General features: G+C 42.0%; 1 protein-coding gene and 1 pseudogene across 2 annotated transcripts; one reads left to right on the top strand and one right to left on the bottom strand.

Moving 5' to 3' along the window:
- Window positions 1–1,523: 1,523 nt before the first annotated feature.
- On the bottom strand, window positions 1,524–25,712 carry ZNF317 (zinc finger protein 317). Of its 2 annotated transcripts, XM_003123283.6 has the most exons (7): window positions 25,526–25,712; window positions 8,329–8,450; window positions 7,593–7,732; window positions 6,980–7,106; window positions 6,427–6,525; window positions 5,276–5,358; window positions 1,524–4,734 (listed from the first exon to the last, which is right to left on the bottom strand). In XM_003123283.6, exons 2-7 carry the CDS (start codon window positions 8,357–8,359, stop codon window positions 3,415–3,417), a joined length of 1,800 nt encoding a protein of 599 aa, XP_003123331.1. In that variant the 5' UTR covers window positions 8,360–8,450; window positions 25,526–25,712; the 3' UTR covers window positions 1,524–3,414. The 2 variants fall into 2 exon arrangements, with proteins under 2 accessions (XP_003123331.1, XP_020939415.1); XM_021083756.2 differs by lacking the exon at window positions 6,980–7,106.
- Window positions 16,519–17,067, top strand: LOC100511067 (glycine cleavage system H protein, mitochondrial pseudogene; annotated as a pseudogene).
- Window positions 25,713–27,044: the final 1,332 nt, after the last annotated feature.

The raw sequence follows: 27,044 nt of genomic DNA, 5'->3' as shown, positions 1-27,044 counted from the left end.
CAACTAATTGTACATCAGCAGTAGTTAAAGGAATTAAGGGATAATAATACAAAGAATCATTATCTGCAGGTGGAAATTAAACCATGGCCATATTCAATATGGTTCCAAAATACCCCTATTACTAATAATTTGGACATCCTTATATTTAACTTGAATTCTGCAATGACCTTTTAATAGTTTTCAGTTTGTATTCTGTCCCTCTATTTAGCCAATCAACCAAGAAGCACCGTGATCCTTTAAAAAGAGCAATTAGAAATTAGAGGGAGTTGCCTGGTGGCTCAGTGAGTTAAGGATCCAGCATTGGATTGCCACTGCTGTGGTCCAGGTTCAATCCCTGGCCCAGGAACTTCGGCATCCCAAGGGGCACAGAAACACACCCACACAGAAATTAGGTAGTTGTCACTCTTTGTCCAAAACCCTCCGGCAACTTTCTATCACACTGAGAACAAAAGGCAAAGTCCTCCCAGTTAACCCACAAGATACCCCCAGGAACAGGACCCTGATCCAGCTCTGACCTCATCACCTTCTGCAACTCCCAAGCTTGTTCTGCTCCAGTCACACTCACTGGCCCCTTGTCCCAAGAAAAAATCTTTTTCATGGCCTTTCAACTCGGAGGATGTCCTTCCCCACACAGTGCACACTTGCAGTTAATTTACATCTCTGCTCAAATGTCCCCTTGGAACAAAAGGCTTTCCCTGTTCATCACATAGCTTTGCTGAACTCCCACATCCCTCTTACCATCACCATGCTTAAATTTTCCAGCACTGAACTGACCACCATCTGATACACAGTATACTCACTTGTTTATCACAGGTCTCAACCCCAAGTAGAATGTAAGTACCCTGAGAGCAAAATTCCTAATTCACTGCTATAGACTCAGGGCCTGACATAAAAGAGGTATGAACTCAAAACACATGCATTACTACTTGTTAATGGGCTAACCTTTCTTGCTTCAGATGCTCCATATGCAGAAGGAAGATATTGGTGGTACCTACTTCTTGGGGCTTTTGTGAAAACTAATACACTTATTTCAACACAAGTCAAGAATTAATGTTTATCAAAGACAATTTAAAAACTTTAGAATTAAAAAACCCATATCCAGGGAGTTCCCGTTGTAGCTCAGTACTAACAACCCTGACTCGTATCCATGAGAACTCAGGTTCGATCCCTGGCCTTGCTCAGTGGGTTAAGGATCCAGCACTCCCGTACAGGTGCAGCTTGGATCTGGCGTTCCTATGGCTGTGGTATATAGGCTGGCTGCTACAGCTCCAATTCAACCCCTAGCCTGGGAACTTCCACATGCGGCAGGTGTGGCCCTAAAAAGATAAATACTAAATAAATAAATAACCCATATCCAACAATTAAAAAGTATAAGCAGATGACACCCATCTATGTGGCATCTCTCCAACCTCACTAATGACCAGATGTATGGGCTACAGATAGCATCCAACTGGGCACAGCAGAACCCTCCCACCATCAATAAGCCAATTATTAGACTAAACAACGAAGTATCCAAAAACAGCTTAGACCAATAACCAGTTTTATTTTTTCTCATGTAATAGGAAGTCTGTAAAGAACAAATCCAGGGCTAGTGCAGACACTCAAAGAAGCCAGGATCATCGTGATTTTTCTATAGTACTTCCCCTCCTCCCCTTAGCATGTGGCTTCCATTCTCATGATCACAAGATAGATCTTTAATACTAGGTACTGAATATCTTTTCAAGGTGACAAACGGGGAAGTACAAGAAAAAAACATTATAGAGAGAATCCAGGTAAGAGTGACCCTGTAAGAGTTTTCTTACAGCACATATAGTGACATCTGTTTATCTGTCAATGGTCAGGCTGTGAGACATGGACTGTACTAGGTGCAGGAAAACCTGAAAGAGATTTTTTTTTTAATAGAACACTTTACTAATATGACAAAACTTCAATTTTCTTGATATCATAGAATGTGAGCTACTGAAGAAGCAACTCTAAGTATATGTTACCCTGGGCTGGAAACGAGGCCAAAAATGATTCCAAAGGATCCCCCGATGAGGACATCCTGTTCTGACCACAGTGCATCTGACTGGTAACAAACAGGTACTAAAAATGCCCACGTTACACAGCACCTAACACTCTTGTTTAAAAAAAAAAAAAAAAAAAAAAAATTTCCATTAGTCAAGTTGTCCAAAAGGAAATTAACACATATCCACATATCGAGAATCAAAGTAAATATGCTATTTACAAATCTTGCATGATGAGGCCTAAGGGTTATTTGGAAGAGTATAACCTTCAAAATAAACACTTAAAAATTAATGAGCTGGGGTCCATTTTTATGAAAGATTGACTGGTAAGTGCAATTCACATTGACTAAGAAATCCCACTGGGGAGTGAATTCCCATATGCACAAGTGAGAGGGCTGTAGCTGAAATTATCTCCACGTTGGGAATGGATGTCTGCAGTGTGAGTTCTCATGTGTTTCCTGAAAGAATTACGACGACTGCAATTTTAAAGTTTTAAATAGAAATTTCTTCTAGTGCGAGTACCCACGTTTCATAAAAATTGAAGGATTGTTGGCTAATGTTTCTCAACCTCAGCAATACTATTTTAGGGAACATAATTTCTCTCTCTTGTGAGGAGACCCTGTGCATTGCAGGGTATTTAGCAGCATCCCTGATGTCTTCCAAAACATGCCACTGTCACATGCCCACAGTTTTGACAATCAAAAATGTCCCCCAGGGCACGAAGTTGTCCCCAATTGAAAGTCACTGCCATAGACCAAAGATAGGCAGATTTTTTTCTGTCAAGGGCCAGTTGGTGTGTATGCCAGGCTTTTTGGGCCACACATGGTCTCTCTCATAATTTTCTTCTTTAAAAATGCAACCACTACTCTTAGTTTGCCAGATGTATAAAAAAAGACAGCTGACCATAATCTGCTGACCCATTACGGACTTTCCCACATTCCTTACTTTGCAGATTTTTCTCTTTAATGTGATTTCTCCTGTGAGGAATACAGTGAGAGCAGGAAAGGTTTGTCCAATTGATGAATATACAGAGACCCTCCCTAGTGTGTTTAATCTTGTGCCTAGAAGGTATGAGGTGGTGCTAATGTCATTTTGACATTAAGTAACAGACAAGGGCTTTTCTAAGTTCTCATGTTTGTTAAGAGCTCAACATTCACTGATGGCTAACAGATACACGTTTTCTCACCCACTGTGAGTTCTCATGAATCTCCAAAGTGATGTGAAAAAAAAAAAAAAAAAAAACCATCTAAGTCTTTCCATGGTTGTGACACAAAGAGGGTTTCTCCCAAGTTAACATGTATACTTTTGTGCCCAGTGAGATGAATTCATCAAGGCTTCCTGCCTTCCTTACATTTCCAAGTTTTCCTTCTAGCCTGCCCCCTCATGTGATTCTCCTGAAGGTGATGAGTTACTGGAGTCTTTTCCATACCGGTGACACAAAAAGCTTCTCTCCTCGGTGAGTTTTCACATGACTCCTGAGGGAGGAATGATCACTGAAGGCTTTCCCACAGGCCAGGCATTCATAGGGCTTCTCCCCAGTGTGTATTCTCCTGTGCACATTGAGGTTTGAGCCAATGCTGAAGGCTTTCCCACAGTGATCACACTCATAAGGCTTCTCTCCTGTGTGACTTCTCATGTGTGTCTTAAGGGTCGACTGGTTTCTGAAGGCTTTCCCACATTGTCTGCACTCAACACGTTTCTTTACAAGATGAATGCTCATGTGCCTCCTCCGGGATAAATAGTCACCAAAGACCTTCCCACAGGTGGCACATTCATAGCGTCTCTCTTGAGTGTGTATTTTCCTGTGTGCGGTGAGGTTGGAGCTTGCGCTGAAGGCTTTCCCACAGAGATCGCACCCATATGGTTTCTCTCCAGTGTGGGAGTTCATGTGTGTCTTAAGGATCGACTGGTTCCTGAACGCTTTCCCACACTGTTTACATTCAACAGGTTTCTTTACAATATGAATTCTCATGTGTTTTCTCCGTGACAGGAGGTCACCAAAGGATTTCCCACACTCTTTACATTCATACGTTTTCTCCACCATGTGGTTCTTCTTGTGCAAGTTAAAGTTGGACTTCCATCGGAAGGCTTTTCCACACTGTGTGCATTCATAGGGTTTCTCTCCAGTGTGGTTCCTGACATGCTCTTTGAGATGTGAGGGGTGCTGGAAAGCCTTCCCACAGTCATGACATTCATAAGGTCTCTCTCCAGTGTGTGTTCGTCTGTGTGCAATAAGGTGGCAGCTCCTGCCATATGCTTTCCCACATTCATCACACTTGTAAGGTCTCTCCCCCGTGTGAACTCTCATGTGTATCTTCAGGGAGGAGAGGGTTCGGAATGCATTTCCACACTGACTGCAGTCAAAGGGCTTCTCTGTGAGGTGAGTTCTTGCATGACTCCTAAGGGCGGAGGGGTCATTGAAAGCTTTCCCACAGGCACTGCATTCGTAGGGTTTCTCCCCAGTGTGTATTCTCCTGTGCCGTGTGAGGGAAGCACTCGTGGTGAAGGCTTTTTGGCACTGATGGCATTCATGCATCTTCCTCCCATTGTAAATGCTCACATGTTGGGTTACAGGTGATCGGTTTTTGAAGGTTACCCCACAGTCCCGGCGGTGGTAGGGCCTCTTGCCAGTGTGCCTTCCCGTTTGCTGAGTAAGATGAGCACCCAAGCTGAAGACTTCAAACAAGTTAGCATATTCCGTGGATTTCTCTCCATGCTGAGTTCTTTCCTGTTGATTAAGAGGTGAGCATTAACTGACGTATTTCCCATATTCATGACATTCCTGGAATAACCCCACATAAACTGGCATAAACAGAAGCATAGCATTATGACTGTTCTGATGACATCAAAAAAGAAATCTGATGACTAATGAAGCCATAGTTCACAATGCAAAAAAAGCATTCCTCCTGCCCCAGGTTGGGCTCTATCAAATAAAACAGGTAAATGCTACGCCCTGAGGCTTCATGTGTGTAACTTTTACAAGGCTCTTTGCATATATTTTATTAACTGTTTAAAACTAAATTCAGCCCCAACCCTCAAAACCTAAGACATAGTTACAGAAATATTTACTCACTGGAGCTTTAAGTGAAGTTTGGAACCAGGTTTAGGGTTTTCTCCAAATTGGTAAGATTCAATGTCTCTGATACTGTTTCCTCTTGGGGACTGCTACATGCCTGGTTCTGAGTTTCTTCTGAATCTCAGGGTGCCCGCCCTGCCCCCCCAACCTCTCCCAATATGGAAGATCCAGAATAATTCCAAAGAGCTCTTACCACTGTCACCCCATTAGATGGTCCCCTCCCAAAAATATCTTCCATAAGAATTGACCATTTGGTTTTAGATGGAGTCTCCCAATCTGAAACAAATTGGAAAAATATTAACTTGCTGGAGAAAGAGAATAGTGGGATGACATCAAAAAAGAAAAGAGGTGGCTCTCTTTGCAAATACTAACCCTAGAGAAGGAAAGGGAATGTGAAAGGGGAGGACACACACAAGTAAAAATGACCATGAGGGAGTTCCTGTTGTGGCCCAATGGTAACAAACCCAACTAGTATCCATGAGGAGGTGGGTTTGATCCTTGGCCCCACTCAGTGGGTTAAGAATCCATTGTTGCCATGAGCTTTGGTGTAGGTCTCAGACATGGCTCAGATCCCGTGTTGCTGTGGCTGTGGTGTAGGCCAGCAGCTGTAGCTCCAATTCAACCTCTAGCCTGGGAACCTCCATATGCCACAAATGGGGCCTAAAAAAGGGGAAGAAAAAAAAAAAAGACTGAAAAATCTGGCAGTGACAGGGGTAGAAATTTAAGTTGACTCACTAAGAAGTAATTCTTCAAAGACACTGATAATGACATTAAGTGTGATCAGCACAGAAAAGAAAATCATGAACTGGCAGAATAGACTTGTGGTTGCTAAAGGGAAGGGGGAAGGAGTGGGATGAATGGGGTGCTTGGGGTTAATACATACAAACCATTGCCTTTGGAGTGGATTAGCATGAGATCCTGCTGTGTAGCACTGGGAACTATGTCTAGTCACTTATGATGGAGCATGATAATGCATAAAAATAGAATGTGTACATGTATGTGTAACTGGGTCACCATGCTGAACAGTAGAAAAAAAATTGTATTGGGGAAATAACTCTTTAAAAAAGGATAATAAATACAATTTCCAACTAAAAGGAAAAAAAAAAAAAAAGAGTGTGATCAGGAATGTTGAGTATGAAAGAATGGGACCAAGAGCCCATGCGGACATGCCAAATTTAAAGAGGAAGGGACACTGAGACCAAAAGATGTGTGAGAAGATGCAGGGGCAGTGAAAGAGAAAGAGCATTTTCAAATTTCTCTGGGTGGCATTTCCTAATAGAGCTCTGTTATCCCATGGCTGGAGAGGGCAGATTCTCAGAAGCACTAGGTCTGCCAGGTGCTTACCGGAACAAGGGCCTCCTCGGTGAAGCCCCCTCTCCTCTGTCCTCAGCTCCTCTTCTTGCTCCAAGTGGGAGATAAGGCTGGGTTTGCCCACCTGACACCCTACTCACGGGGAAAGACACATGTTGAGGGAGGACCGTGCAGAGTACAACCCCTTCCATTAGTCTGGGGTCTGGGTTTGGGTCTTCAGTTTCTGAAGATGGACAAGTCTGACTTAGGAGCAGCAAAAGGATGGTGCCAAATTTCTAAAGAACACAGTGAGAGGCTTTCATAAAACACAAAACCCACAAATACCCACACATTCTGCCCTTCAAAAGGATAAGGATTTCTTAGAAAGCTGTCCCTAAGCTCAGCCCCACCTAACAACCTCCAAGGTCAATCCAATGAACATGTCTCACTACCCAGGTGGAGATACTGTCAGGGCAGGCACCATATTGGCTTGTTCATAATTATGTTCCAAATCCCCACAGGGTTCCTGGGGCACAGCACAGCAAGTACTTCCAGGAGAAACATTATATTCATGAGTGGATACATGAAGAAATGATGCCAGCCTTACCCACTGAGGCAAGGTTGCTATAGTTCTCCAGCATCACATCTTTGTACAATTTTCTTTGAGAAGAATCCAGCAAGGGCCACTCCTTCTCAGTGAAGTCCACGGCAACATCCTGGAAAGTCACTGATTCCTGAAACACCACATATGTTTAGGGTAGGTGAAAGTCTAGCTGATCTGTGTTCAAAGATGCCTAAGGCTAAAGATTACGCATGAGAGACTCTAACCATAGGATTTTCAACATGAGGTTCTGGGGTCTAAGCAGTGACTCTGAAAGTCAGCCCTCAGATGTCTTCTTCTCCCTATGAGATGATCACATCCTCTCTCACTGCTTCCAATGCAACTCAGACACTCAGATGTGAGTGCAAACTTCCTTCCACTTCTAACCTAGCCTGAGAGCTTTGAGCTATATGATGAGAAACACCTGTTATGAAAGTCATTTCCCCTAACATCCCTGATACCAAGACAGCCTCACAAGCTTCTCTGGCTCTTCCTCTTGTACCCTGGTCAGGCATTGGTCAGCCTGGATGAAGATGGAGAAGAATCCTAACATGTGGTGTTGGGGGCATGCTGGGGAAGTGCGTCTCCCACACTTGGGGGCCTTGAGATCTTGGTTTACCTGGGTACCAACAGTGGGTGGCGTATGAGGCTCCAGGCCACTGCATGCAAACGGGTCCACATCTTGGGTACAGGAATGGTCTTTCAAACGAAAAGGAAGTTCTGATTCATGGATATAGGCAGGCTCTTGGGTGGACGCAGCTAGAAAAGAGAGGACCCATGAGAATTAAAGCCTGCCTGACACACTCATAAATCAGGAAATGGCCCCACACCAACATGTGCACTGCACATGCTCCAATCACACACACACATACACACACACACACACACACACACACACACACACACACACACACTGCTGTGTAACAAGTCAGAGTAGCCCTCCTCCACTTGAGGACAGGAAAAAGGGCAGTTGGCCTATAGAGCCATAAAGAAAATGATATATACCCTCTGTGAATGGGTGAAGAAATAAAAGCTCTGAGACAGAGCTGTTACTTTGTTCAGACTTATCCAAATAATAAATGGGAAGTTGGATGTTACCAATGACCTGTATCTTGCCTTAGAGACTAACTACAGACACTCCCTGCCTCACCCAAACTCACACAAGACCCTGAATCAGACATAGTCACCTGTGGAGCTCCCAGGACTTTACTCTTAACCCCTTTTCAGTTCATGCATCCTTTTCCACTTCGAACCTGGCAGCCCTCCCACTAGCTGTGTACATTCTTGCCCTCAGTAAAATGGCAGGGGCCACCTAAGCTTGATTTCTGAGAGCATTCATCACCTGAAGAACTTACCACACGTGGGAGACAGACCAAGAGCTGCCATCTGTGAGGATGGCAGTAAATCTGCCTGAGTAGCAGGGCACTGGCACCACGAAGCTACTTTCTTGCTCTCATGGCACTCCTGAAGCAGAGATCTGCAATAAAAAAGAAAAAGACCATTAGGTGTAACCAAGGGCTCTGTATCTCTCCTGCTCACAGGACAGCTCTGCTGACTTCTGTTTTTCAGCATTTCCTCTTTTGAGCAGCAAGTTGTCTCATCCTGGGTCTCAACTCTGCTTAGGGTGAAACCTTCAGACAATGTGGTGGAGGTCCCTGAACTACCTCAAGTAAGATTCAGATTCATTTAAGTAATTTGTCACCAACTAGAATCCTGTTAAAACGCTGTCACTCACTGAACACTTGGGCCCCAGACTTCTTCAACGTCAAGATTCATCATGGTTTGGAATGGTTCTAGTATCCATGGGGATGGTCCACCTAGATCCACGTGTTCTGATCTCCAATGCCTTTCTGCCCCACACTCTATCCCAATATTCATACCTATCGGCCACAGCCCAGGCCTTGTCATCACTAGAATCAGCTTCACCTCACAATTATTCAGAAATATGCTCTCTGGACAAAACCTCCTATATTGGACAAAACCTCCTATACAACATTCTTCTCACATGAACTCTCCCACTTAGAGGGGATTCCAGGCCACCCATGCTTCTACCACCCTGTTTCCTAATAGCAAAGTCCTCTTCTGACTGCCCCACCTACCCAGCTGAGAGATTCATCATGATCCATCACTTCCAAAAGTTGTTGTCAAAAATTCCTTTCATCCTCTGCCTGATATACCCCTCATGAGCAAAAGACCAGCCCTTCCAACCATCTCTTTCCTCCCCGAAGGTACTTAGAAACACCAGTCTGCACATACCCATTCACATGACACTAGCAGCTTTCGAAACTCAAAGTCACTAATCTTAAAGGAGCATCTACACTAAAAAAAGCATACATGGTAATCCAATCTTCCAATCTCCCCAAAACCCTGTAAAAATCTCACCAGTTTCTCTAAACCCAAAACTTTCAGCCTTGATCCTTAGTTTCAGCAAATAATCTAGCATTTCATCTCACAGTAAACACAACTAAAAAAATATACCTTAGCAAAGAATTGGAAAATTAAACTTAAAAAACTTTCATTTATAATAGCATAAAATAGATAAAACACATACAAATAAAACAAATAAATGCTGTGAGAGATACCTTGACAATAAAAACTGTGAAACCCTGCTGGAAGAAACAAAAAACCTAAATAAGTGAGGAGCTATACCATTTTCATGGGCTGCAAGAGTCAATATTATTAAGGTATTCACACTCCCCAGATTCATCAGCAGATACAATGCAGTCATTACCAAATTCTCAGCAGGTTATTTTCTAGACATTGACAAACCAAATCTAAAGTGTATACCAAAATGCAAAAATCTAGAAGAGCCAGAACAACATTAGGAAAGAAAAACAAACTTGGAAGATTCATACTACTAACTCTACCGTGGTAATGAAGAGTTGCTGGTCTAAGTACAGACAAAAAGTCAATGGAACAAAACAGAGGTAGAAACAGACCAACATGTACACAGTCAAATTTTTTTGTTTTCTTTTTAGGGCCATACCTGTTGCATATGAAGTTCCTGGGCTAGGGGTCAAGTTGGAGCTGCAGCTGCCGGCCTAAACCACAGCCACAGCAATGCCAGATCCAAGCTGCATCTGCAACCTATGCCTCAGCTTACAGCAATGCTGGATCCTTAACCCACTGAGTGAAGCCAGGGATCAAACCCATATTCTCATGGATACTATGTCGGGTTCTTAACCCACTGAGCTACAATGGGAACTCCAACAGTCAAATAATTTTCTTTTTTTTGTCTTTTTTTTTTTGGTTGTTGTTGTTGTTGCTATTTCTTGTTTCTTGGGCCGCTCCCGCGGCATATGGAGGTTCCCGGGCTAGGGGTCCAATCGGAGCTGCAGCCACTGGCCTACGCCAGAGCCACAGCAACAAGGGATCCGAGCTGCGTCTGCAACCTACACCACAGCTCACGGCAACGCCGGATCATTAACCCACTGAGCAAGGGCAGGGACCGAACCCGCAACCTCATGGTTCCTAGTCGGATTCGTTAACCACTGCGCCACGACGGGAACTCCAATAATTTTCAATAAGAGAACAAAGTAATTCATTAGGGAAAGTAGTCTTTAATTTAATAAACAGTGCTAAGGGGGCACCCTTCTAGTTGCTAAATGGGATGCTGCCCAATTCATAAATCACCTAATAAAGCCAAATAGATCTTCAAATTAAAGAAAAAAAAGGTGAGGTGCTGAAAGAACTCAATGAAAAAAAAGGAAATTGGCCTGTTGTAGCTCAGTGGGTTAAGGATCTGACATTGTCTCTGTGAGGGTGTGTGTTCAATCCCTGGCTCTGCTCAGTGGATTGAGTGTACAGTGTTACTGCAAGCTGCAGTATAGGTCACAGATGCAGCTTGGCTCTGGAGTTGTCATGGCTATGGCATAGGTCTCAGGTACGGCTCCAATTCAACCCCTGGCCCTGGAACAACCATATGCCATAGATGTGGCAGTAAAAACGGGGGAAAAAAGAAAGAAAAAAAGGAAACTGGACCACTATCATCACTGCATACACAAAATTTTGAATTTAAAAAACATTTTTAAAATAACTCAGATGTCAAAAATAAAACCCATAGAGAACATTTTAACAACATTGAGTCATAAAACAATATTTTAGACACAAATACAACTAAACATGGGAGTTCCCGTCATGGCACAGCAGAAATGAATCCGACTAGGAACCATGAGGTTGCGGGTTCAATCCCTGGCCTCGCTCAGGGGTTAAGGATCCAGCACTGCCGTGAGCAGCTTGGGTCTGCCGTTGCCGTGGCTGTGGCATAGGCCGGCGGCTACCGCTCCGATTAGACCCCTAGCCTGGGAACCTCCATATGCCACTGGTGCAGCCCTAAAAAGACAAATAAATAAATAAATAAATACAACTAAACATGAAAAAAGTCAATAAACTAGACTTTATCAAAATTAAAAACTTCTAGTCATCAAATAACATCATTAAAATAAATAGGCAAGCCACAGTTTGGGAAGAAGAATATCAATCCTATTCAATTTTTCCAAAAAAACCTAACACTTTTTTTAACACAATTTTTAAGGCCAGCATTATCCTTATACCAAAGCCAGGTATGAAGTGCAGACTCAAATACCTCTGAACTCTTTCTGACGAGACCAAGCTACTTGTATACATGTTAACTGGGGCAGGCATGCACGCTGGGGGCCAGGGGTGGGGGGTTAGACTCTATTCCACTGATAGGCTATCTTCTGATATCTAGGACAATACGTCACTCATCAGTTTTCTTTGTCAAAAAAACATTGGCTTTTTTTTTTTTTTTTTGCTTTTTAGGGCTACACTCTTGGGGCATGTGGAGGTTCCCAGGCATCTAATCAGAGCTACAGCTGCCTACGCCACAGCCACAGCCACAGCCATACCAGATCCAAGCTATGTCTGCGACCTACACCACAGCTCACAGTAACGCTGGATCCTTAACCCACTGAGCGAGGCCAGGGATGGAACCCGCAACCTCACGGTTCCTAGTTGGATTCCTTTCCACTGAGCCACGACGGGACCTCCTGCATATTTTCTCTTACAAGTGAAATTTAGAATCAGCTATACTACTTGTAAAACCCCTTTTCATTAATATTTTGACATTTTAATGTCTTCATTTTTTATATTCTAAATAAATACATCAATTTATTGAAATGACCTTACGTTAAAATGTTAGGGAGTTCCCGTTGTGGCTCAGCAGGTTGTCCATGAGGATGTGGATTTGATCCCTGGCCTCGCTCGGTGGGTTAAGGATCCGGTGTTGCCATAAGCTGTGGTGTATGTCGCAGATGCAACTCAGATCACGTGCTGCTGTGGCACAGACTGGTAGCTGGAGCTCCAATTTGACCCCTAGCTTGGGACCTTCCATATGCCACAGATGCAGCCCAAAAAAGCAAAAAACAAAGACAATGTTTAGAATATTTCCAATTTTTCACAAGTAGAAAAACAATACTTGGAAGAAATCTTTACAGGAAAAACCTCTAGTTTTTCCCAAGGTTTTCCTTACAATGAATTTCTAGATAGTGAAATGTTTAGTCAACATTTATGAACATTTTAAGCCTTTTAGTATGTGCTGCCAAACTGCTTTATTTGCAGAACTACACAACATATTTCTCATACATTAGAAAAAAAATCCTTGTTTGCCAAGTTGATGAATTCGGTCCTCTTCAAATTAAAAACTACGTAGGGAATGCCAAACACAGTAAGAAATAGAATATAATTTTATAGCTTGTTAATTGGAAAATAAGGGGCAAGCTGTTTAATTCTTTGCGCTGTAATTAAATGTTACAAAGAACCACTCATCTTTTTTCTGGAAATACAGACAAATTAGGTGTAATAAAATGCAAGTAAATTTGAAAAATTTAATATTCTTTGGAACTTATAAAACTGTAGGTGAAGTAATGATAATAGTAGTAACTGCATTTCCCTTTGCCAAGTTTATGAAAAGAGTCAACAGCACTGCCACTGGTGGGAACCCAGGTCCCACTTTATGTTAAGAGGGATCCAGTGTTAGGCTTCCCTGAACCTCACATAAAAACAAAAGATAGGACTTATAGCATCATCGAAGATATGCGAACAGGCTTAAGTAACTGCCAGAAAATTACATAGCAGAAGGCAGAGGTGAGACTGGGCTCTGATCTATTTAACAGCAAAGCCCAAGTTCATTTCCTCGGGAGATGGGATAAGTACCACCTGAGTGAGAACAGTAGTGTAAAACAGTTCTGTGATGCAGTAGTTTCTCAACAAATGTTGGCTCTCTTCTCTTTTCTCTAAGACAGTGAGGAAATCCACAAATGATAATGTCACACATTTCTAGATATCGTGGTACCGGTCTCCAAATGAGGTCAGGTGCTACCCCCCTTTGGTTATAAAGAAGTATTGCAACCCTTCTCAGGTGGTATTTGGGAGTTAATCCCTGCCCCTCTCAGGTATGGGTGATTCTCATTTACAAAGCTCTTTCTCAGTCACTATGCCTTTGGGTTCCAACATCATATTACTACTGAGGAGAGGCTAGAAAAGTTAAGAGGCTCAGAGTCACTGAAATACAAGGTCTCTACCCTCACCTCCCACTTATTCCTCTGAATTCTCAATTTAAAATTCCTGCTCAAGTTTGTCCCCCAACTTTTCTTGGCAACACCCTTACAGGTAACACATTCATAGTGCTCAAGTTTGTCCCCCAACTTTTCTTGGCAACACCCTTACAGGTAGCGCATTTATAGTACAAGGTTATCTCCTGAGTCTTTACAGGGATTTTCATCTAACCCTCGTGACTCCTCCAGAAGGTAAGCAGTATCCTGAGCAAAGTGAGGTAGGTACAGAAGGGTTGAGTCATGTGGCCAAGATCACAGACAGGCTAGTGAACTTGACTCCAGAGCCACATGTGCCACCTCTCAAGGTGACCTCTGTATGTGAACTCCTTGATACCAAATCATGAAACAGCTCTTCCCTGACTCTTACCTTGCCTGACTGGCTCACAATACACAACAAGGCCCACTACCAACCTCCCCTCTCTCTCCCTCTTCCCCAGGAACCTCTGCTCTTGGCCACTGTGCATCACATCCCAGGTTGTCCTCCTCCAACTGTGGTTGCTCTTTTTTAAGACTCTGGCTCATGGTCCTTCCTTCTTTGCCTGACCCCTAAGGGTCAGGGTTCTCCTGGGCTCTCCTCTCCCCTATCCCATGCTCTGAAATTCTTCTACCCTTTGGGTACAGACATCTGGATCTGGCAGATTACACATCCATGAAGGCTGTTGTATGCCTGTCCTTGAGACTTCAGATGACCCCACCTTGCTGCAAGCCCAGAGTTCTTGCCCACTGGGGCATCATTCAAGAGTGAATTCATTCACTAACCCTGTTTTTTCACCTGGAAACTGGAGATCATAACACTGGATTATGGGAGTATATATGCTCAATAAATGTTCACTTTAAAACACCATTATTTTTAATCATAAAACAAAACTGCCACTGACAATTTCACAAATTACTCAACTGTCAATTTATAGTCAGTGCCACTGTCTATGCCTTGGCACTTGTCCCATGCAGCATGAGTCAGAGGAATAGACAGGCAAGTGCTTCTTAACATCCACTACAATATCTAATAAGGTCTCAAGGTACTAACACCTCACACTGAACTCCTGTCAGCCTCCCCAGCTCAAGGGCTCCTCCAGCCTTCCAGGAGCTTGAGGCAAAAAGCCTTTTTCCATACTTTAGAGATAAATCACTAGCAAATCCTGCAGGCTCAACCTTGAAAACTCATTAAAAATCTGGCCACTCCTCACCACCTACTCTATTACTGCCTTGATGCAAGGCACCATGTCTCTCCTAAATCACTCCAGTAACTTCCTCAACATTTCCCTGCTTCCGTCCTTTAGTTTATACAGCAGATATAAATTTTGCCAGGAAGTTTGCAAAACTTTCTAATGATGTCCCATCCCACTCAGCCAAAGGCCTACACTCCTGTGGCCTCATCCCAACTCCCTCCTCTGCTGCACACTAACCCCACCACACTAGACTCCTTGCTGGGCCTTATGCCTGTCCAAGGTATGTTCCCCTCTTGGGATCTTTGCACTTGCTATTCTCTGCTTGGAAATGTTGTTCATATTCAAGTGTACCCGCTCCTACTCCTCCTCAGATCAACTTTAAGTGTCTCCATATGGCACTGACTGGCTTCTCTATTTAAAATGCAAACCTTGGGTTCCCATCATGGCTCAGTGGAAATGAATCTGACTAGTATCATGAGGACACAGGTTTGATCCCTGGCCTAGCTCAGTGGGTTAAGGATCCAGTGTTGCCATGGCAGACGAGGCTCAGATCTGGCATTGCTGTGGCTATGGCATAGGCTAGCAGCTATAGCTCCAATTCTACCCACAGCCTGGGAACATCCACAGGCCTCGGGTGCAGCCCTAAATACAAAAATTTTTAAATAAATAAATAAAACGCAAACTTCTGCCTCTGTCTATCCCTAAATCCACTTCTTTTATTTTTCTCCAAGGCACTAATCTCCACTTAATAAACAGTATAAATCAGGCTAGGTTATACTTTTCTCCTTTTATTTTTCTCCAAGGCACTAATCTCCACTTAATATACAGTATAAATCAGGCTAGGTTATATTTCACCCCAGATTTTTAAAGAGAACTCCAAAAATCCATGCTTTAAAGAAATAAACACTAGGCTGACATGGGACTTCTCACCAGAAACAATGGAAGCCAAAAGATGGTGAAACATCTTCATGACTCTGGAACAAGACATAAAATCTTCTAACACCCAAAATGCCCATCAAGACGGAAAAATTATGGTATATTTGGGCTTGCCACTCACAAAAAAGAGAAATTCTAAAAGATTCAATTACCAATGCAGGTTCAATAGCTAGCTCAGAAACTTCCACATGCTGCAGCCAAAAAAAAAAAAAAAACAAGAACTTGCACCAAAGAGTCCAAAAAATCAAAGTAAGCATACAAAGGTAGGTATAATGAAACTAAAAATAACTGTATACAACAATAACTTCTTCTGAGGTTTAGATAGGATTAAAATCCATGATCACAGTAATTGCCATTGTGGCACAGTGGAAACGAATCCAACTAGTATCCATGAGGATGCAGTCTCGATCCCCGGCCTCGCTCAGTGGATGGGGGATCTGGGGATCTGACGTTGCTGTGAGCTGTGGAGCAGGTCGCAGATGCAGCTCAGATCCTGAGTCGATGTGGCTGCAGCCCTGGCTGTGGCCAGCAGCTATAGCTCTGATTCAGTCCCTGGCCTGGGAACTTCCATATGCCACAAGTATAGCCCTAAAAAGCAAAAAAATAAAAATAAAAATAAAAAGCATGATCACAAAGCCATGTAAATCAGAAGAGGGATAACATGTATCAGAAATCTAAATTTAATGAACAGGCACAGAGAAGAATTCTCCAGGACAACCACTAAAATAATAGAATTACAAATAAATAAAAAGTATAATAAATTCAATGTGTATATAAATATGCAGACAAATTTAAAATGTGGAGAGAAAAAAGTGGAATGAAGAAATACTTAAATCAGATTGCGACCCTCTGCACTGCTGCGAACATGGCGCTGGGAGTGGCTCAGGCCTTGTGGACTGTGGTCTGCAGCCAACGCGCCCATCTCTAGGCGTGACGTGCCCGGCCCCCTGGGGACTTGGGAACTGCGGGCGGGTGCCATCCAGTTGTTGCACACCGGCCCTGGCTCTGCTCTTGGTACGAAAATTCACAGACAAACCTGAACGGATAACAACAGATAACGGCATTGAAAGAGTGGGAATCAGGGATTTTGCACAGGAAGCTTTGGGCGATGTTGTTTACTGTAGTCTGCCTGAAGTTGGGACAAAATTGAACAAACAAGAGGAGTCTGGTGCTTTGGAAAGTGTGAAAGCCGCTAGCGAACTCTATTCTCCTCTATCAAAAGTGACTGAAATCAATGAAGCTCTAGCAGAAAATCCAGGACTTGTCAACAAATCTTGTATGAAGACAGCTGGCTGATCAAGATGACACTCAGTTATCCATCAGAACTAGATGAACTAATGAGTGAAGAAGCATATGAGAAATACATAAAATCTATTGAGGAGTGAAAGTGGAACCCCTAAATAAACTAGTTTGAAACAACTTAACCTAGCATAGTCATCTTAAAATTAGTGGTGGATAGATTTTTAAAAACCAACTTTTAGCAAAAGAAACTACTTGCAACGTTACCAGAAAAAAAATACCCCTTAACTTCCTAATGACTTCAGATAAACACTATGCATTTTTTGCACAGCACCCTAAGGCTTTTAGGCTAGGCTCCAGTTATAATATTCGGAATTCTTGAAATTATCTGTGGTAAACTACTTATAAAATTACATAATTCAAGGATAACATTGTTACTGTAAGCCTTATATAATATTGTAACTTGCTTACAGCCATCCTTGGATTTGGGTCAAAGTACTAAATGACCTTCCCATTGGAGACTGGCCGTGGAGAAAAATTTTTGTAAGTTGTATGCTGTCAGATGAAGAACATTACTATCTTAATTTTGCAATATACTGTTTTTTGCTGGTGCTATTTTTATACAGTGAAGCAACAGCCTTGCAGAAAAATAAGGAACAGTTTAATAATCAAATATATAATAAAAAATATACAACTTAATTAAAAAATACTTAAATCAAAAAAAGCTAGAGGAAAGAAAAAATAGAGAGAAAACTAAGTTAACAACCAAATGTTTTTAATACATAGATTTAATTAACCAAATGCTTCCACTAAAATACAGATATTCTCAAGATGGAGTAAAAACAATGTAATTATATGCTGTTTACAAGAGATATCTAAAGCGTCTAATACATAAGGATTTAGCAAGAATGGAAATAAAGATATTCAGGAGTTCCCATCGTGGCAGAGCGGAAATAAATCCAACTAGGAACCATGAGGTTGCGGGTTTGATCCCTGGCCTCACTCAATGGGTTAATAAGGATCCAGCACTGCCGTGAGCTGTGATATAGGTCAAACACGTGGTTCGGATCTGGCATGCTGTGGCTGTGACCTAGGCTGGCAGCTGTAGCTCTGATTCAGCCCTAGCCTGGGAACCTCCACATGCCACAGGTACAGCCCTAAAAAGAATAAAAATAAAAAAAGATATTCAACATAAATATCTTTTTGAAAAAATACGGTTTAAATGTATTAATAGCAGACAGAATGAATTAAGGCAAAAAAGGCTAAGAGAGAAAAGTGAAGAATTACATAATGAAAAGAGGTGTAATCCAAGAAAAAGCTGTATATATGTTAAAATATAGCCTCAAGAACTCTAAGGAAATTGGATGAAGCCACTACCAGAGCTCTAATACTGTTCAAGCAGACAATTCAATAACCATATGCAGATAGCACAAGATGAAATAGTATTTCCTAATTATAAATCCAACCACACATGGGGCACAATGTGTATCTGAGAAAATAGCCTTGATTTCTGACTAACAGTACAAGGAAGTTAGCAAACAACAGCCAAAAGATAACCAGAAGAACATCACAGAAATGAAAATTAAAAGTCCTAAATAATTTACATGTCAAAGAAATCATAATCAGTGCAGTCATTCTGAACCGTGCAGACATCCAACGTAAGTTGTAAAGAAGCGTGCCAAAAAAATAAAAGGAAGAAAATTATAAAAAACATAAAGTTATGAGATAGAAAACATACTTATTATAAAGTGGTTCAACCAAGCCAAAAGTTCTCTGAGAAAAATAAAACTGATGAAATTCTGGGAGGATTTATTTAAAAAAAGAAAAAACGTAGAAATAAATACAAGAATGAAAAACTAGGAGAGTTCTCTTGTGGCAAAGCAGAAATGAATCCAACTAGTATCCATTAGGATGAGGGTTCGATCCCTGGCCTCCCTCAGTGGGTCTGGGATCCACCATCGCCATGCGCTGTGTTGTAGGTCACAGACTCAGCTCGAATCTGGCATTGCTGTGGCTGTGGTGTAGCTCCAGCCCTAGCCTGGGAACTTCCATATGCTGCGGGTATGGCACTAAAGAGCAAAAAAATGCATATATACATATATGTATATTAATAATAAGATGGGAGTTCCTGTTGTGGTTCAGTGGTAACAAACCTAACTAGCATCCATGAGGACGCAGGTTCGCTCCCTGGCCTTGCTCAGTGGGTTAAGGATCCAGCACTGCTATGAGCTCTGGTATAGGTTGCAGATGTGGCTGGGATTCCACATTGCTGTAGCTGTGGTATAGGCGGGCAGCTAAAGCTCTGATTTGACCTCTAGCCTGGGAACTTCCATATGCCACCAGTACAGCCCTAAAAAAAAAAAAAAATATATATATATATATATATGTATATATATATATAATACTTGTATAGAATACACATGAGTACATTATTAACAACTTTGACTATACAATTTAGCCTTAAATGGAATGAATAAATTCCTATAAAGAAATTCTATTTGCCATAATGAAATACAGAACTTGGATGCCTTATGACTCTTAAGGGAACTGAAACAACAGCTTTAAAAATTTCCATAAAGAAAACTCCAGACCGCAGTGGTTTTTCCTGGTACAACTCCCTTTTAAGGAACACCTTATTCTACTATCAGGCAAAATGTCCCAGGGTTTAGAAAAAAGAGGGAACAGTCCCACCCCATTTTATGAGACTGACATAAAACTAAAACAGAAAAGGAAACAAGCCAATTTCACTCAAATGTAGATGCAAATCATCAAACAAAAATACTAGCAAATGGAAACAAAAAATGGTAGAATAGTACATTTCCAATACAAATCTAATGTAACATTAGAAAATCGATTGGCCTAATTCGCCACCTTATCAAGTAAATAAGAAAATCATTTTTTCACTCATTCATTCAGTGTACAATCAGAACTGGTACCTATCACACACCAGGCAGTGACAGGTGATTGGAATACATCAACATATCAAAGTAGATGTTGGAAAAACAAAAGCACTTGTTAAAACCTATAGCTGTTCATGACAAAAACTCTGAAATTAGGAAAAAGGAGCCTCCTTTACCTAATAAACACTATCCCCCAGGAGTTCCCATTGTGCCTCAGCAGGTTAAGAACTCAACTAGTATCCATGAGGATGTGGGTTTGATCCCTGGCCCTGCTCAGTGGGCTAAGTAGCCAGCATTGCCACAAACTTCAGTACAGGTCATGGATGAGGCTAGGATCTGGCATTGCTGGGGCTGTGGTGTAGGCTGGTAGCTGCAGCTCTGATTCAAACCCTAGCCTGGGAAACTCCATTCATCACAGGTGAAGCCCTTAAAAAAAAAAAAAAAACTATCCCCCCAAAAAGCCTCTAGCAAACATTCAAGTTAATTCCCATTGAGTTTTTCAGAAAGAAAACAGGACTGCCTATGCAAACTCCATTCAATGCTACTGGAAGTCCTCAGCCTGGGCAGCAACGAAAGTAAACAATAAAAACAAAAAAGTCAGGGAGTTCCCTTTGTGGCTCAGTGGTTAACAAATCCAACTGGGAGCCATGAGGTTGCAGGTTCAATCCCTGGCCTTGCTCAGTGGGTTAAGGATCTGGCATTGCCATGAGCTGTGGTGTAGGTTGCAGACGTGGCTCAGATCCTGCCTTGCTGTGGCTCTGGAGTAGGCCAGTGGCTACAGCTCCAATTGGACCCCTAGCCTCGGAACCTCCATATGCCGTGGGAGTGGCCCTAGAAATGACAAAAAGACCAAAAAAAAGAAGAAGTCAGGGCCAAGTGTGTGAGCTCTCCATCCGGTGCCCGTGAGCCAGTGAGACTAGACTCAGCATAGAGGACAAGAAACAAATAGGAGAGGAAGAATAATTTATTGGTCACTAATTCAGAGCCAACAATGGCATCCTGTGAAAGATCATCCCAAATTTGTAACATGTGGACAGGACTGCAAGGGAACATGGGAAATTGAACATAATTGACAGAGACAAGATTCCGGAGTAGAAGGATCAAGATCACCTCCTCTCACAAAAACACCAAAACTACAACTAACCATTGAACAACCATCAACAAAAGAGACTGGAGCTACCAAAAAAAAAAATCTTATATCCCAAGACAAAAAAGAAGTCGCATCAAGATGATAAGAGGGGTGCTTTCATGATATAAGCAATCCCATAACTGCCTAGTGGGTGACCCACAGACTAGAAAATAACTACATTGCAGAGGCCCTCCCACAGGGTTAAGAGTTTGGAGCTCCACATCAGGTTTCCACGCCTGGAGATCTGGCATTGGGAGGAGGAGCCTCTGGAGCATTTGGCATCGAAGACCAGTGAGGCTTAAGTCCCACAGGACTCAGGAAGACAGAGACTTCACTCTAGGAGGGCACACAGGATTTCATGTGCACTGGATCACAAGGCAAAGCAAGGACTCTATAAGAATCTTGATCGAGCCCACCAGGAGGTCTTGGAGAGTCTCCTAGGAGGGCAGGGGTAGCCATGGCTCACTGTGGGGGCAGGACATTGGAGGTGGGGGAATAATCATTAATCCCCTGAGGCTGCCATTTTGGAAAAATTTGGCCACACCCATCAGGGCTGAGAAGCCCCAGGCTAGAGAACAAACAGGGTGGGAACACAGCTCCACACATCAGCAAATAGGCTGCCCATAATCATACCCAGAGACAAAGCCCCACCCACCAGAGGGATAAGAATCAGCTACACCTATCAGTGGGCAGGCACCAGTCCCTCCCATCAGGAAGCTTATAACATGCCCCTGCATCAATAAACTTCACCCACAAAGAGGCAGACACCAGGAGAGAGGCTGCAACCCTCTAGCCTGCAGAAAGGAGACCACACAAAAAGCTCTACAAAATGAAAAGTCAGAGAAACATGAGTCAGATGAAGGAACCAGACAAAACCCCAGAAGAACAGCTAAGTGAAGGGGAGATAGGAAACCTGTCTGAAAAACACTTTAGAGTAATGCTAGTAAGGATGATCCAAGATTTCAGAAAAAAAAAAAAATAGAGGCAGATCAATGAATTAGAAGAAACTTTTTTTTTTTTTTGGTCTTGTTTGCCTTTTCTAGGGCCACTCCCGTGGCACATGGAGGTTCCCAGGCTAGGGGTCCAATTGGAGCTATAGCTGCCGGCCTACACCACAGCCACAGCAACATAGGATCCAAGCTGCGTCTGCAACTTACACCACAGCTCACAGCAACACCGGATCCTTAACCTACTGAGCAAGGCCAGGGATCGAACCCACGACCTAATGGTTCCTAGTCGGATTCATTAACCACTGAGCCACAATGGGAACTCCCTCGAAGAAACATTTAACAAAGGAATAGAAGATTTAAAGATTCAACAAGCAGAGATGGTCAACACAATAACTGAAATAAAAAATTCACTAGAAGGAAACAATAGCATAATATAGGAAGCAGAAGAACAAAAAAGTGAGATGGAAGACAGACTGGTGGAAATCACTGATGTGCAACAGAATAAAGAAAAAATGATGAAAAGAATTGAGGACAGTCTAAAAGAACTCTGGGACAACTTTAAACACACCAATGTTTGCATTATAGGAATGCCAGAAGGAGAAAAGAGAGATAAAGGGCCAGAGAAAATATTTGAGGACATAATAGCTGAAAAATTCCCTAACATGGGAAAGGAATCACTCACTCAAATCCAGGAAGCACAACAAATACCATATAGAATAAACCCAAGGAGAAATACACTAAGACGCATATTAATCAAACTGACCAACATTAAAGTCAAAGAGCAAATATTGAAAGTATCTAGGGACAAGCAACAAATAACATAAAGGGAACCCTAATAAACTTACCAGCTGATTTTTCAGCAGAATCTCTGCAGGTCAGAAGGGAGTGGCATGATATACTTAAAGTGATGAAAGGAAAAAACCTGCAAACAAGATTACTCTACCCATCAAGGCTTTCTTTCAGATTTGAAGGAGAAATCAAAACCTTTATAGATAAGCAAAAGCTAAGAGAATTCAGCACCACCAAACCAGCTTTACAACAAATACTAAAGGAACTTCTCTAGGCAGAAAGAAAAGGCCACAACTAGAAAAAAGAAAATTACAATTGAGGAGGCTCACCAGTAAAGGCAAACATTAGTAAAGGTAGGAAAACGTCCACACACAAATATGCCACCAAAAGCAGCAATTGTGAGAAGAGGAGGGTACAAATGCAGGATCCTGGAAATGCATTTGCAATTAAGAGACCAGCAACTTAAAGCAATCGTGTGGGTATATATAGATTCCCATACCAAAACCTCATGGTGACCACTAACCAAAAATCTACAATAGATGCAATTCAAACACAACACTAAAGATAGTCATCAAACCACAAGAGAAAAAAAGGGAAGAAAAAAGGCCAAGAGATAAAGGGCCAGAGAAAATAAACAAAAACAAATCCAATTAGCAAACAAAAACAATTAACAAAAGGGCAATAAGAACATACATATCAATAATTACCTTAAATGTAAATGGACTAAATGCTCCAGCCAAAAGACATAGACTGGCTGAATGGATACAAAAACAAGACCCATATATATACTGTACAAAGAAGTTGTGGTGTGTGTATACACACACACACACACACACACACACACACACAGACACACAAAATAGAATATTACTCAGCCATAAAAAGGAATAAAATCATGCCACTTGCTGTAACATGAATGGGACCTAGAGATACTACGTGATGTTAGAAAAACAAACATCACATGATATCACTTAAAAGTGGAATCTAAAAAAAAGATACAAATGAACTTATTGCAGAACAGAAACAGACTCACAGACTTTGTAAAAAAAAAAATTATAGTTACCAAAGGAGACAGGTGGGGTGGGGGGAGGGGTGAATGGGGGATTTGAGATTGGCACATGCACACTGTATATTGAATGACTGGCGAATGGGGACCTGCTGTACAGCACAGGGAACTCTACCCAATCAATATTCTTTGATAATCTATATGGGAAAAAATCTGAAAAAGAATGGATGTGTGTATATATGTAACAATCACTTTGTTGAATAGCAGAAATTATCACAACTTGTAAATCAACTATACTTCAATAAAATTTTTTAAATGGGGGAAAAAAAGTCTATGATGCAAAAAGAAAGCATAAACATATACTTTCCTAGGAATAAATCTATCCAAAAGCAAACCTTTAAGTCCTATTTGTTGATATTCATAAAACTTTATAGAAAGACATTATAGAAGATGTAACTAATTAATTGTAAAATTCAATGGCATAATATCAGTATTCTCAAAATTCACATATATATTCAACAACTTGAAAACAAACCCCAAAATGTGGAACTTCGTAAACCGACTAAAATTTAAGTCATGATGTACCTGGAAAAGAATGGGTAGGCAAGTGCATGCAATCAGTTCCAAGCAAGGTATTTGGAAATCTCTAAAATGTGTACTTCACCAATATGGAAAGAGGGTGACTCTAAAAATACCTGAGTGTGAGTCCACTTACAAGTAATTACCAAAATTAAGAAATATATATATATATATTATACATATATATATATATATATATATATTTTTTTTTTTTTTTTGCTGTTTTTGGCTGCACCCAAAGCATATGTAAGTTCCCAGGCTAGGGGTGGAATCCGAGTTCCAGCTGCTGGCTTACACCACAACCACATCAACTCAGAATTCGAGCTGCCTCTGCAACCTACACCACAGCTCAGAGCGATGCTGGTTCCCCGACCCAAACGAGGCCAGGGATCGAAATGCATCCTCATGGATTCTAGCTGTGTTCGCTTCCACTGAGCCACGATGGGAACTCCCAAGAAATACATCTTTGAGAATACATCAACAGTAAGATCGACAAAGAAAATCCTGGGGAAAGAGTAGGATAGAGTTTAGGCGAATACAGGTTTCTGAAGTTTCATAATCTTATTTTTCTTGGCCTGGTTTGTGGATTCGCTTTTTTTTTTCTTTTTATTTCGTATGTCCTCATACTTTGCGGGGCCATATATGTTCAGTATTCCAATAAAAGAATAAATATTGAAGGGAAAAGAATAGGAAGCACCAAATAAGACGCTAGAAACCAATGCAAAATATTAGTAACCATGATAAATATTAATGGACTGTCAAATTAAACAACAACGTTTCAGTGAGTTTCTAAATCTAGTTACAGGCTATGTACATGAAAGTCACCTCAAGCAAATAAAGTATATGGAAATTTTAAGCGTAAAAAGCATTCAAGACAAATGCTAACAAAACCAGTGTGCTCCTATTAATATTAGACAAAACTGAACACAAAGCAAAAGGTAAGTAGTTTATTCCTGCAGGTTTCCAATTCCTAACCCCACTCCCGTCCTCCAATAAAGTCCTGAACTCACTTCGCCGGGCTTTTTCCTGTCTCCATCCCAATCTGTCAGGTTTTTTGGACCATACCGCCAATGCTTCCCCCTCACCGCTAAATACAGCGGACCTAAACTTAGTCACCAGCGTTTCATATCGCTTATTACAGGCTCTAAAACACACTCCGCCCAGCTGCCTGGCTTCCCAGTCCCAGGTCCCCGTCCCCACTAACTCCTCCCGGTTTGTGGGCCTCTCGTGTCCTCAGGAAGGCCGGGAGTTAAGGGTTAAATGAGGAAAGAGAGGCTTACACAACTAAGGGCAGAATCAGGGGGAGCGGAGGTCATGGAAGCTGCCGCTGAAGGGAGGAGAAGTTCATACGATGGTCTGATCTGCCGCGGAGACCTACAGCTGTGAACAAGCCGCTGCGGACCACTCCTCTGCCCATGTGTACAGGGGGAATTGCCTCCGGAGAGTAATGGCTTCCGCTCCACTTCCGCCTTCTAAGTGTCGCGGGATTTCATAACAGGACCGCTAACCTGGAAGCACAGGGTGGAAAGGATTCTGGGAAATGTAGTTCTCGAATTTAGGCAGCCTTTGGGGTATTGTATACGTGGAATCTACTGATCTTGCTGGGTTCCTCCAACTTCTTTTTTTGTTTGTTTGTTTGTTTGTTTTCTTTCTTTTTAGGGCCACACCCTCAACATATGGAAGTTCTCAGGCTAGGGGTGGAATCAGAGCTATAGCTGACTGCCTGCTCCAGAACCACATCTGTGCCACTGGTCACCACAAGGCTAGATTCCCCTACCCGCTGAGCAAGGTCAGGGATGGAACCCGCATCCTCATGGATACTAATCGGATTCGTTTATCCTTCACCCCACCTTCTAATTTTTCAAATGCCTTGGGTCTCAGTTCTCAGGCGTCTTTGCAATTTATAATCTTTGAGGTAGCAGTGAATCTTACCACTTTTAAGTGCTATTTAATAGTCAAGATGGAAGTTTCCATCCACAGCTCCACACCTCTACTCTAAATTCCATTTGGAATGAGATATTCTCTCCACTTGGATATTTTATAGATACATTAAAATGCCACAAATTAGAAGTTCCTGTTATGGCTCAGCGGTTAACAAACCCAAGTAGCATCCATGAGTATGCAGTTTCCATCCCTGGCCTTGCTCAGTAGATTAAGAATGGAGCATTGCCATGACCTGTGGTGTAGGTCACACACGAGGTTCAGATCCCGAGTTGCTGTGGCTGTGGTATAGGCCAGTGGCTACAGCTCTGATTGGACCCCTAGCCTGGGAAACTCCATATCTTGTGGGTTCCACCCTAAAAAGACCAAAAAAAAAAAAAAAAAAAAAAAAAAAGCCGCAAATTAAACTCCTGGCTCCACCTTCTCAACTTCAAATAACAGCAACCCCATCTTTCCACATTTCCATTGTAAACCTTGGCAACATCCTGGACTCTTCTTTGATTCAATAGGAAATACTCAGTTCTACCTTGATCATTAGCCAAGAATCTGATTGGTTTGCCAGAAATATTTTTTTCTTGTTTCTGAGTCCAGAAAGTTCACTGTTGGACCTGATGGATTGTAAATTGAGCGGGACCGGTGGGACCCTCCTGGGCAAAAAGCCTTTCCAGGTCCCTCATTTTCTTATTTGCAGGATAAAAGATTCAGCCTCCTATTACCCGCCCTGAGTTCCAAAGGGTAGATTCAAATAGGTACTAATCAGGGAAATAATGAATGCAGAAAAAAAAGCAAGAATAATCAAGAAACTATAGTGCAGTGATTAAAGCAAGATACTGGTTCCTCCTTGAGGAATATACATAA

Source organism: Sus scrofa, chromosome 2 (assembly GCF_054392235.1).
Source record: "Sus scrofa isolate SSC_HxYL_T2T_F1_AM1 chromosome 2, Sscrofa_HxYL_maternal_Yorkshire_Landrace_v2.0, whole genome shotgun sequence".
In the NCBI taxonomy this organism is placed as follows: Eukaryota; Metazoa; Chordata; class Mammalia; order Artiodactyla; family Suidae; genus Sus; species Sus scrofa.
The sequence above is the reverse complement of the archived record's forward strand: the minus strand, read 5'-3'. Positions and strand labels throughout refer to the sequence as shown.

Excerpts from the sequence above, each read along its gene's own strand:
- ZNF317 (XM_003123283.6), bottom strand. The coding sequence starts at position 8,359 with ATGGCAGCTCTTGGTCTGTCTCCCACGTGTG. Across the intron at positions 6,526-6,979 it reads TAGCAACCTTGCCTCAGTGG|GGTGTCAGGTGGGCAAACCC; the intron begins GTAAGGCTGGCA and ends CCCCGTGAGTAG. Across the intron at positions 5,359-6,426 it reads CCGAGGAGGCCCTTGTTCCG|ATTGGGAGACTCCATCTAAA; the intron begins GTAAGCACCTGG and ends AATTTGTTTCAG.